The sequence below is a fragment of the Haliotis cracherodii genome, unplaced genomic scaffold, assembly GCF_022045235.1.
Source record: "Haliotis cracherodii isolate W230 unplaced genomic scaffold, xgHalCrac1.p SCAF_10, whole genome shotgun sequence".
Classification (NCBI taxonomy): domain Eukaryota; kingdom Metazoa; phylum Mollusca; class Gastropoda; order Lepetellida; family Haliotidae; genus Haliotis; species Haliotis cracherodii.
This window is the reverse complement of record NW_027266265.1, coordinates 18,368,776-18,382,092: the sequence shown is the minus strand read 5'-3', so window position 1 is coordinate 18,382,092 and position 13,317 is coordinate 18,368,776. Positions and strand designations below refer to the sequence as shown.

The 13,317-nt window shown below is 42.0% G+C and overlaps 1 protein-coding gene across 2 annotated transcripts; it reads left to right on the top strand.

Moving 5' to 3' along the window:
• Positions 1–1,188: 1,188 nt before the first annotated feature.
• Positions 1,189–12,686, top strand: LOC139454162 (uncharacterized). 2 transcript variants are annotated; one of them, XM_071235700.1, is made up of 10 exons: positions 1,189–1,692; positions 2,339–2,565; positions 3,394–3,529; positions 6,448–6,552; positions 7,008–7,260; positions 8,524–8,782; positions 9,114–9,249; positions 10,176–10,316; positions 11,087–11,250; positions 11,656–12,686. In XM_071235700.1, exons 1-10 carry the CDS (start codon positions 1,252–1,254, stop codon positions 11,795–11,797), a joined length of 2,004 nt encoding a protein of 667 aa, XP_071091801.1. In that variant the 5' UTR covers positions 1,189–1,251; the 3' UTR covers positions 11,798–12,686. The 2 variants fall into 2 exon arrangements, with proteins under 2 accessions (XP_071091801.1, XP_071091800.1); XM_071235699.1 differs by having other exon boundaries at positions 3,394–3,556.
• Positions 12,687–13,317: the final 631 nt, after the last annotated feature.

Sequence of the window (13,317 nt, the reverse complement as noted above, 5' to 3'; positions counted from 1 at the left end):
GCTCTTTTGAACTCTGTGTCTTCAATGATATTGATAACCTGCAATGTTTATACATAGGCATTCACCTGGGTATCCGATTCAGCTACTTATGGCTGATTAACTATTATTTACGGACAAAGGCTCAGCATGTATCGGAAAAATCAACAAATGTATGAAGTCTTTGAACTTTCAAATCATCTCCAGGCCTTTGTACAGCTCCAGTGAGTGAGTTGCTTATATGGAATATACAATGTAAATCATGAGTTTAATAAATGTGTGCATGAAATTAAAGGGAAAAATGCGTGTGTTATTTGCTCACATTTATAAGGTGACACATATTAAAATGCCATACATAACAAATCTCCCAATAAACAACCCTAGATGTAGGCCAAGCTTCAGTATGGTCTGTTTGTATACTTATGTTCCTCCAGCAGGCAGGATGGTTCTACCCCATCTGTCACACATCCCAGCTGTAAGACACACTACTAAAAATGGAAAGCGGGCTTACCTGTTGCTGTAATGGGCTAGTCCAATCTAGCTAATCATGTTAGAAATACTACTAATTAGGAATACTGACCAGTGAAAAGGGATTCAAGTAACAGAGTTATCTATAAGCACGGGGAGGAAAGCAATTACAGTGTATATGTACAAATGATGAGTCGTAAGACTCAACATGCTCAAAGTAAAAAGGTATTTAAAAGATGTTAAAAGATGGTACTTGTTGTTACCTTGCTTTGTGCTTAAGGGGAATATACAAGAACGGGTCGGCTCTGAGTCAGTATCATGTATCTGAGTGGGGTGTCCCTGTTAGACTGCGGCTATGAGGTATAGGCCTCACATAAGTCCTGACTAGTACAAATGGTCCCACACACATGTGCATGCATGACGTAAAGCCCATTTTATGTTGTCATTGGGACAAGTTTTTTTTGTTTCAGTTTCAAGTGATTTCAAAAAACCAAACTGCAACAATCTGATTTTTAATGATTGAATTTTGATAAAATGAATAATTAATGGAAATGATTACTAATATTGTGAATACATGAAAGGAGTGTTGATATGCTGTTGAAAGCAGTGTTCAAAACAAGCACCTGCCTGCAGGCCCATGACGTCTTGTGTCGGGCCCTAACTCACCCCAACTCACTCACCTCTCCTTACTTCAGTCCAAAACACTTGTCTAATGTCCTGTGTTTCTTCTGTTTTAGGAGGTTCAGTTATGAACCCTGTCTGGTGAGGAGCGAGTCAGATGAAGATTCATGACAGATTGAGACAGATATGGAATCTGTGAAGTCAAGGTTCCGAAGACTCTCCCTCAACCATGTGTGTTTTGTGGGACTCTGTGCAGTGATCGTGTACTTGTTTCGAGCTGGAGATACCTATTACCTGAAGCCAGTGTGGAGGAAACGGGTTGAGAGCCAGCAGTTTGCTAACGGTGCTTACCCAACAGATGAGGATAGATTACCTCCCCCTGTCATCACTGACCTTGAAAGTGATGGTGTAAACGAGATAGTGCTCATAACAAGTGACATGAAACTGACAATCTTAGCTATGCCCGAGATGCAGGACAAGGATGAAGAAACGTTACCCCATGTGATTGTGAAGCATAAAGTAACTCTGCCTTTGTTGAATGCTAAAGGAGACATAGTGAGTCGCCCAGTCGTCATGAGGACGGGCTTCACTGAACCATATCAGTCAATGGTGCAGGTGAGATCTCAGGTAAGACTAAGAGCTGAAATATTATGTCATGATTCATGTTCACGTATGACTTGTTTGTTTGTTACTTTACGCTGCACCCAGCAATATTCCAGCGATATGACGGCGGTCTGTAAATAATCGAGTCTGAACCATTAGCATCGATCTACACACTTGCATCAACCAAGTCAGCAAGCCTGATCACCCGATCCCGTTTGTCCCCTCTTATGACACGCATCGGTTGCTGAAGACCTATTCTACCCCGGATCTTCACTGGTCTCATTTCACAGGAAGTAAGCTGGTGAAGTCATAAAGTATTCATGATTCACTGGTGGACTGTGTTATCACCATGGTTACAGTGACTATATGATTATGTATTGTTATGATGATTATGTATTGTTATGTACTATGATGATTATGTATTAATATGTACTATGATGATTATGTATTGTTATGTACTATATTGATTATGTAACAAATAGAATGTTGAATATCCAAATGAATTTTATGACCATTGATTCAGATTAGAGCAAACATATATATTATATTTAACTTTAATTACAGCTGTTTGCTGTAAGAGTAAGTATTATTCAGCAATAAATGATTGACAGCAAAAGACCTCACTAATTTGTGTAAATAAAACCAAAGCTAAGTATCCCCTGTTGTGCAGGTGATAGTGATAGCCACCACCGACTGGCAGGTACTGTGCTTCACCCCAGCGCTGGAGTTGGTGTGGAGGACATCGCTGATGCCGTCCGAGGCACTGAAGGAAGCATATGTCATGAAGGCTATGGATGTCCTGGTCACCTCACACTCCGTCAAGAAGAACGATGGTGGACTCGTTATCATCGGAGGCAGCATGCTGCATAAGACACATCTACAAGCAGAGGAAGACGAGTGAGTCAATTCATAAGCAGCACCAGTAGAGAGAGAACTGTATATTGCTACGAAGGGACCAAAATGAAATGCTGGAGTTAACCAAGAAATCGGTTCACATACAACTAAATTGTGAAATCAGTGATGACAACACAAGATCTAGGAATAATCAACAAATTATCGTCAAGTGTACAATTTTAGGTTTACAAATCAAAAAGGCAATGGGTCAAATAAGTTGTAGCAGCAATAAGTAGCATAAATGTTTTGAAACAATGTTGTCTCTGTTCTTGAATCCAGAATAGAGTTGGACATGTTGGAAACTGGCAGGAATTCAGTGTTTTCGAATAGGTATCCAATCTGCACTTTGCTAGTGGATAAGATGCAAGTCAGGAAGAAAAAGGCCTTGCATCAACCACTTGTCACTCTAGGTTCAGCCAGCTGTTCTAGGAACTGTCCCACCCCAAAATCTCTTCAACAATCAAGCCTGTCACGTTCAGAAACAAACAGGGGCAGATAACTCCAATTTCTACTCACTGCCGCCGGCAGCACTCTACATTTTACTATCACTTCAATCATTTGTTTCCACTGACATTTACTACAAATATATTTACCACAGTCTGTACTGGCTCATAATATCAATATCATTGGGCATTAATTGGACATAGCCCAATACTCATTCCCAAACCCAGGGCCGTGGGTTTCATCAAAGTGATAAACATCAAAGACCTGCATCACTTCGGGTGTTCCTCCCACATCAAGCTGACATGTTGTTTTTAACTGAAATACTGTTCAAAGTGATATTAAATGAAGCTCACTTACTGACTGACTCACTCACTCACCCTTCTCCAGGGCTCATTTCCGAAACCACACGGAGGAATCGCTGGACAGAGGGCATTTCTCAACATTTGCTGTCAGTGGTAGAAATGGGTCTTTGCGATGGAGTCATCTACCAGGAGATTTTGGCGAGCAGCGACAGGACATCAAGGCACGGCCATTTAACTCTTCACGTCAGGTTCGGTGCTGCTTGTGCATGTTGCTTGTCTCACTAGCACTTTATTCCTTGTTTCTAATAACAAATTATTTGTGTTAGCTACGCCTGCCTCTCGTGACCACTCATGTCATTTCGGGACAAACTGAAGAAAATGTAAACTTGTTGTACGACATGTTATAAGTATTTGTAGATTGCTGGTGTTATTGTAAGTTCACATGTATTACGGGATGATATAAGACAGATATTATTACTTATTTTGTTGCACTTTTGCACATGGTATAATTGTCCAGTTATAAATGTCTCTTCATGTAGAGAGAAGTGTGTCAATTCCTTTTTCATCATCCTTATTTTCCTTCTGCGTCTTCTTCAAAAATGTAGTGTGCACTAGTGATTCAGTCACATTCAAGCCCCCATAAAATCTACTTGTAGACACTGAACAGCATACATGTACATGCATTGTCAGATCCCTTGATGTCAGTCTCTTCAAGTGATTCATTGAGTGGGACCTCTCTTCACCACTCATTTACAGGTTCATTAGCGAAATAAGAATGAGAATATAATGGACTGAAATGAACATGAGTGTTTCTTTGAATGACCAGAGGTACGTCACATCTCATGTCTACCTTGGACTTTGGTTTGATTACTGACATATGGTCATAGGTGTTATTCCAAATTCCTTATAAGTTTCCTTATAACACAACATGCCTTAGGGACCGGTCACTGATTCAAAGCACAACATGCCTCAAGGACCGGTCACTGATTCAAAACACAACATGGCTTAGGGACCGGTCACTGATTCAAAGCACAACATGCCTTAGGGACTTGTCACTGATTCAAAGCACAACATGCCTCAAGGACCGATCACTGATTCAAAGCACAACATGCCTTAGGGACTTGTCACTGATTCAAAACACAACATGCCTTAGGGACCAGTCACTGATTCAAAGCACAACATGCCTTAGGGACTTGTCATTGATTCAAAGCACAACATGCCTTAGGGACTTGTCACTGATTCAAAGCACAACATGCCTTAGGGACCAGTCACTGATTCAAAACACAACATGCCTTAGGGACTTGTCACTGATTCAAAGCACAACATGCCTTAGGACTTGTCACTGATTCAATGCACAACATGCCTTAGGGACCAGTCACTGATTCAAAACACAACATGCCTTAGGGACCAGTCACTGATTCAATGCACAACATGCCTGAGGGACCAGTCACTGATTCAAAACACAACATGCCTCAAGGACCGGTCACTGATTCAAAACACAACATGCCTTACATTATAAATTACAATGTTGTGTTCTGTACACTATGAATGTTTACAATGTTGTGTTCAATACATTATGAAGGTGTACAATGTTGTGTTGTGTACTGTGTGAAGGTGTGCAATGTTGTGTTGTGTACTGTGTGAAGGTGTGCAATGTTGTGTTGTGTACTGTGTGAAGGTGTGCAATGTTGTGTTGTGTACTGTGTGAAGGTGTGCAATGTTGTGTTGTGTACTGTGTGAAGGTGTGCAATGTTGTGTTGTGTACTGTGTGAAGGTGTGCAATGTTGTGTTTTGTACTGTGTGAAGATGTACAATGTTGTGTTGTGTACTGTGTGAAGGTGTGCGATGTTGTGTTGTGTACGGTGTGAAGGTGTACAATGTTGTGTTCTATACATTATGAAGGTGTACAATGTTGTGTTCTGTACTGTGTGAAGGTGTGCAATGTTGTGTTGTGTACGGTGTGAAGGTGTACAATGTTGTGTTCTGTACTGTGTGAAGGTGTACATTTTGTGTTCTGTACACTGGGAAGGTGTACAATGTTGTGTTCTGTACTGTGTGAAGGTGTGCAATGTTGTGTTCTGTACATTGTGAAGGTGTACAATGTTGTGTTCTGTACTGTGTGAAGGTGTACAATGTTGTGTTCTGTACATTGTGAAGGTGTACAATGTTGTGTTCTGTACATTGGGAAGGTGTACAATGTTGTGTTCTGTACTGTGTGAAGGTGTACAATGTTGTGTTCTGTACATTGTGAAGGTGTACAATGTTGTGTTCTGTACTGTGTGAAGGTGTGCAATGTTGTGTTGTGTACGGTGTGAAGGTGTGCAATGTTGTGTTCTGTACTGTGTGAAGGTGTGCAATGTTGTGTTGTGTACGGTGTGAAGGTGTACAATGTTGTGTTCTGTACTGTGTGAAGGTGTGCAATGTTGTGTTGTGTACGGTGTGAAGGTGTACAATGTTGTGTTCTGTACTGTGTGAAGGTGTGCAATGTTGTGTTGTGTACGGTGTGAAGGTGTGCAATGTTGTGTTCTGTACTGTGTGAAGGTGTACAATGTTGTGTTCTGTACATTGTGAAGGTGTACAATGTTGTGTTCTGTACTGTGTGAAGGTGTACAATGTTGTGTTCTGTACATTGTGAAGGTGTACAATGTTGTGTTCTGTACTGTGTGAAGGTGTGCAATGTTGTGTTGTGTACGGTGTGAAGGTGTGCAATGTTGTGTTCTGTACTGTGTGAAGGTGTGCAATGTTGTGTTGTGTACGGTGTGAAGGTGTACAATGTTGTGTTCTGTACTGTGTGAAGGTGTACATTTTGTGTTCTGTACACTGGGAAGGTGTACAATGTTGTGTTTTGTACTGTTTGAAGGTGTGCAATGTTGTGTCCTGTACTGTGTGAAGGTGTACAATGTTGTGTTTTGTACTGTGTGAAGGTGTGCAATGTTGTGTCCTGTACTGTGTGAAGGTGTACAATGTTGTGTTTTGTACTGTTTGAAGGTGTGCAATGTTGTGTCCTGTACTGTGTGAAGGTGTACAATGTTGTGTTGTGTACGGTGTGAAGGTGTACAATGTTGTGTTCTGTACTGTGTGAAGGTGTACAATGTTGTGTTCTATATATTGTGAAGGTATGCAATGTTGTTTTGTGCAGGAGGATGGAGGGGAACACCACTGGAAGCTGGGGCTTAGAAAGAACAGACTGCACAAGGGAGAGGTGCCCTGGAGGTACTATAAGGACAAGATCAAATCTCTATTGGTAAGTTGATCTTCACCCAGTCTGCTGCTGGTATTGCCATTGGGGCTGAAAAGTCCTCCATACACCATGCTTGTCTCCCCATGGGGATTCCAGGGTGGAACAGGTCCTCAATACACCATGCTTGTCTCCCCATGGAGATTCCAGGGTGGAACAGGTCCTCAATACACCATGCTTGTCTCCCCATGGGGATTCCAGGGTGGAACAGACCTTCAGTGTGTACCAAGGTGATTGCAAAAATGGAGTGGTTAAAAAAACAGGTAGATTATATGTAATCTTTACTATGTAAATCTGCCATGGTTTCCCTTCACTGTGTAAATCTGCCATAGTTTCCCTTCACTGTGTAAATCTGCCATAGTTTCCCTTCACTATGTAAATCTGTCATGGTTTCCCTTCACATATCTACACCAATCAGTGACTTAAGACTTTAAAATAATCTACTTTTTGATCCATTTCAGCCACATATGTGGACAAGCTTGGCGGACACCAAGTTCAAACTGGCTCGCTTTCAGAAAGAGGCTCCGGTTCCGGAGACTGATGATGAGGCTGAGGATGAGGAGCCCTTTGAGTCCACGGCTCTCAAGCCAGAGCACATTGTTGGGTATGCCTATGGTGGCCTGAGACCTCACAGTGATGACGAACATGTCGACAATCCCAATGCTGTCGTCATCCATCGGGACACTGGAGTAGAAGTACTCAATCTGCTCTCGGGTAAGTTTATGGAACATCTGTGCATGGCTTTTGATACTGTAAGGTTAAGGGCCTGTTGGTAGCCTTGTGGTGAAAGTGTTAGCTGATTGTGATGAGGACCTGGTTTTGACTCCCCACACAATCTGAGCACCTGATTTGTGTTCCCTACTGCAACATTGATGCAATATTGACAGGCAGCTGAAGAATACCTCTGCAAAACGACGGATAGGATCACACAATCAACCCTTTATTTTGCAGCAAACTGTCCAATGTATAACAGCCATTTGTAACACAATATTCACTTCCTTCATGTCTAAGGCCATAAAGATAAGAGGATGTCCTGTCCTTCACACATTGAATCCTCAGCAACCAGTGCTTGATGTAAGAGGCAACTAAATTGATCGGGTGGGCAGAATCAGTGACTTGATGGCATGACAATGTGCAGACCACTGCACACGAACACCTTCATCAACTGTGATTGCCAATATGGACCATTTGTCTCCTTCTTTCTCTCATCTTTTTCTGAACTATCAAGTTAATGAGAAATATTTTAAACAAGAATTTTTGGATAGATGCCCCAAATATACATTTGGTTATACAAGTGATTAGTATTTTGTAACACCTGCACAATGTGACTGTGTGCCATGATCTTACACACGATCACAATCTTTTATTGACATAAAAGAGGGCCTGGATAGCTCAGTTGTTTAAGTTGATGCAATTCACTGTGTAGTTTCATCCCTTAGTCGTGACATCATGTCTGTATGTGTACACACAAAACAGTGACATCATGTCTGTATGCATACACACAAAGCAGTGACATCATGTCTGTATGTGTACCCACAAAACGATGACATCATGTCCGTTTGTATACACACAAAGCAGTGACATCATGCCTGCTTGTGTATACACAAAGCAGTGACATGATGTCTGAATGTGTTCCCACAAAACGGTTACATCATGTCCGTTTGTATACACACATAGCAGTGACATCATGCCTGCTTGTGTATACACAAAGCAGTGACATGATGTCTGAATGTGTTCACACAAAACGGTGACATCATGTCTGGTTGTATACACACAAAACTGCGACATCATGTTTGTATGTGTACACACAAAGCAGTGACATCATGCCTGCTTGTGTATACTCAAAGCAGTTACATCATGTCTGAATGTGTTCACACAAAACGGTGACATCATGTCTGTATGTGTACACACAAATCTGTGACATCATGTCTGTTTGTATACACACAAGACAGTGACATCATATCTATGTACGCAAAGGTCGCCCGATGACAAGGATGGAGTTCCTGCCCGACTCTTCCATCTACATGGACGTGGATGGGGACTGGGAGCCTGAGCGGATAACGTGGGGACAGTACAAGGACCACACCGTGTGTTACCTGGAGATCTGGCGCCAGCAGCCCATCAAAGAGAAGCTGGACCAGCTGGCTGTCTGCATCTCCAAGCGGATGGTGTGGACACGGTCGTGGGCACTGGAGGAGGATTTCTACAAGAAACTGCCACCATACATCACTCAGAAGTAGGTCACTGGAACATTGTTTTCAGGGAGGACAGTCACCAAATCAGGGAAGGGTCACCAAAATATATGGAGAGTCCTAAAAAATAATACACTTTTGTTAAACATTGACATTTTCTAATAAAATATTAAGTGCTTTAGCATTTTGTCTATTCAGTGAGGGTAAAGAAAAATCTGTTCAAGCTTTAGGGGAGGGTGATTATTTTCAGTACATCAATGCATCAATTAAACCCCAATTATGTACACTATGTATTTTACATACTATGTGTTAATTTGTTTTCTATATATTTCGGCCTGTGATTGAATTTTTCTAACATATAGTCTATCTTTTAAGTGTCGCCAAGAAGAAGGGAATAATCTCACATCTACTTGGCCGTCACTTGTCATTTGACTCCCGATTTGACATTGTGTCAGTCACCAGCTTGGGCAGGGTGTCTTCCTTTGATGTGGAGGGAAACATTCACTGGCAGGTAGGAAGACAGTGCATTGTATCGGATATCTGGTCCATCATTTTCACCCTTGATTTAGTTTGATCTAAAGTTCTGTTTAGAGATTAGGCTGTTCTATGATAATTGTGTCACATGACTTTGACTATGAAAGCTCCTTTTCGATTCTTATTGTATATTTTGTGGCATGGTGGATGATGCAGTCAAGTGGATCAAATATTGGCTCATCACACTTAAACCAGGTTCAGGCCTTTCATTTCCACAGGTACACTTTGTACCCACTCAGTTCACTGGTACACTCTCTACCCACTCAGTTCACAGGTACACTTTGTACCCACTCAGTTCACAGGTACACTCTCTACCCACTCAGTTCACAGGTACACTCTCTACCCACTCAGTTCACAGGTACACTCTCTACCCACTCAGTTCACAGGTACACTCTCTACCCACTCAGTTCACAGGTACACTCTCTACCCATTCAGTTCACAGGTACACTCTCTACCCACTCAGTTCACAGGTACACTCTCTACCCACTCAGTTCACAGGTACACTCTCTACCCACTCAGTTCACAGGTACACTCTCTACCCACTCAGTTCACAGGTACACTCTCTACCCACTCAGTACACAGGTTCACTTTGTACCTTCTCAGTTCACAGGTACACTTTGTACCCTCTCAGTTCACAGGTACACTTTGTACCCTCTCAGTTCACAGGTACACTTTGTACCTTCTCAGTTCACAGGTACACTCTCTACCCACTCAGTTCACAGGTACACTCTCTACCCACACAGTTCACAGGTACACTTTGTACCCATTGTTTGTGCATAATCACCACTGAAGCCTCCTACGGTATATATATATTTTTTGTGACATTAGTCCTTGCAGCAGTACAAATACTCAGGCAATATCCCACATTATGCAACATGGCCTAAACACTATTTCTTCTGCTAGGCACAAACCATCGCAACATGGTCGACACTGGCTGCTGCGGTGAGGAAAGACAGGAAGAGACAACAGGCGAGCACCAAGGAGTTCTTCGATTCCTTTGTGCCCAGCAGAGTGCCAATGTCGGTGAAAGTCTTCGGACACAAGGTAAGTGTTCGACACCTTCTTGTTGAGCAAGGTGCCAATGTTGGTGGAGGCCTTCGGACACAAGGTAAGGCCATTGCAAATCAGATGTGACACTTTTACGTTGAATGTTAGTCGTTGATGGGGGTTCAGCCTAAGTTGGTGAAAGTCTTCGGACAGAAGGTAAGACCATTGCAAATCAGATGTGACACTTTTACGTTAAATGTTAGACGTTGATGGGGTTCAGCCTAAGTTGGTGAAAGTCTTCGGACAGAAGGTAAGACCATTGCAAATCAGATGTGACACTTTTAATATTGTTGTATATCTTCTGTACAGAGTGGTATCTCTCAGTAGTGCCAGGATCTGGTAGTAATTGTGGCTCAAATCCGAGGTGTTTTCTTTTTTCTTTTCTATTAAAGTCATCAAGTAGAAGAATGGACACCTTGGTATGAACAATAGATGACTGAAATAATAAAGATAACAAATAAACATTGATTTTAACATTAACAGTGGGATGTATCTGTGTCAAACCTATTTCGTTTTCCCTCCCCAACATGTACTCATGCGTTTATGAATTTATCTCAATTGACCTTTACTTATAGTCGTTGACAGGTGTTGAGTTAATGTATTATGGCCAAAACTGCAACTTCTTATTCAGGTAGGAACATTTTTGATTTAATACATGGTGTCTGTCTATCCATGAGGAATTGTGTTGTTTGAATGACCATCATGAGTTGAATCCATCTGAAGGTCCTGTGGTGTCCTTGGTTGTTGTATGATGTCCTCACTTGCAGGATACACTGGCGGTGGCGGGGTTCAATGGCATCGGTGTGGTGGACCTGAAGGAGGGCCACGTGTTGGCGCAGCACTCCATCCCAGCACCCCCGACAGCACCGCTCTTTGTGGGGGACTTCAACAATGATGGTCTCAACGATGTAGTTCTCACCTGTAAGATGGGGTATGTAGTAACAGAATAATGAATTGATTACGTTAGACCGTATATATATATATATATCGTCATGTTTCAGGTACACTGTATATCAACTACTGTCATGTTTCAGGTACGGTACATTGTACATCAACTACAGTCATGTGTCAGGTACATTGTACATCAACTATTATCATGTTTCAGGTACATTGTACATCAACTACTGTCATGTTTCAGGTACATTGTACATCAACTATTGTCATGTTTCAGGTACATTGTACATCAACTATTGTCATGTTTCAGGTACATTGTACATCAACTATTATCATGTTTCAGGCAGACTGTACATCAACTAATGTCATGTTTCAGGTACATTGTACATCAACTACTGTCATGTTTCAGGCTTACTGTACATCAACTACTGTCATGTTTCAGGTACATTGGATTTGTGCTGCAGTCCAAGACGAACCACGAGTTCACAGCTATGTATGCCACGGCCGTCTTCCTGGCTATCTTTGTCATCACAATGTGCATGTCGCCTGATGTGTGGTCCAAGTCGGAGGAGGATGAGGAGTAGGTTGCATCTCAGGCTGCATCTCGGGACCTCACCAGAAACTGATGCAGGAGTGTCCACACATCATTGGACTCCAACAGGTGTTATAATGTGATGCCATTCAGAATATGAACAGTCTCTGCACACGGATGTTAAAGCTTCCTGGTGTGTGGACTGGTGGCAGCAGGAACTGGCCTACAGGACGCATACTTCAACAGATGAACCCAATCGGAAGCTTTAGCCTATCCCAGCAGGCTTTCACCTCCCAGTAACCTCACACATAGTTTCATCCATCCATCCATCCATCCATCCATCCATCTGCCTATTCATCTGTCTATCCATATGTCAATCCATGATAGGACTAAAAGAATTCTGTTTGATGAAACTGGTAATATTTGAGGGATCAATCAGATCAATTCTTATGTATGATTGTTGCCATGAACATAAGCATGGCACCGTGAAACACTGAATATTTTCACCATGTGTTTGTATTGTGTGTGTTATGTGTTTGGGGTGGGTACAACTATTTAGAGATATATACTGAAACACTTATGAAAATGCATATTCATCAGTAAGATTTGGCAAAATGGCCACAAATTCTGTGTATTTTGTCATGAGATAATCAAAGACAACAATGTCATTGTACAGGTTCGAATCTCATTCGATGCTTTTCAAGATGGACTTGACCACAAACACACAGGATTTAGAAATTGATTATGTGTTTCGTTGTGTGTCAGTATAGACAGAAATAAAGCCATCCTAATTGTTTCTCCTGTCTGGACCTGGATGGTCCGCCAACTTTCATTCAGAGCTGCTTCCTTCGTATGTTGTACATGTTTAGTTGGATCTCATTGCCACAGGACTGTTTGTCAAGGGATGAATGTATGATACACGAGAACAGTATTTATTGAATAAATGCTATATTTGTAAAGAAAATGTTGTTTGGTACGCATGGCCAATCTCACACACCAATATCCAGGGATGAGAATCCCCATCTTCCCGAGGCAAGAGAGTTAACTGACTTTAAAAGTCCAGTTTCCACCCTTGCCGAACTAGGCTGGTATTATGGAGTTACATTTTGGCTGGACTAACGAGTCTATGCATAGTCCAATCGAAATCCGGTTCGTAAACTGTCGTGCAGATTTCGGTCCATTGCAGGTCTTGCTCGTTGTCAGAAGATATTTTCCAAATCTTTTCATGTTTAATCAAGGTCCTCACGTAATATTTGATGCATTTCGCCATGTAAGACCCGTTTTATGACAATATATGTATTGATTATCGATCAGATCGTCCTGCAGTGGTCTGGGCACACAGAACTGATGAGTGTTGTCGGGGCACAGGGAAATGATTACAGTGGTCGGGACACAGGGAAATGATTACAGTGGTCGGGACACAGGGAAATGATTACTGTGGTCGGGACACAGGGAAATGATTACTGTGGTCGGGACACAGGGAAATGATTACTGTGGTCGGGTACAGGGAAATGATTACTGTGGTCGGGTACAGGGAAATGATTACTGTGTTTGGGGAACAGGGAAATGATT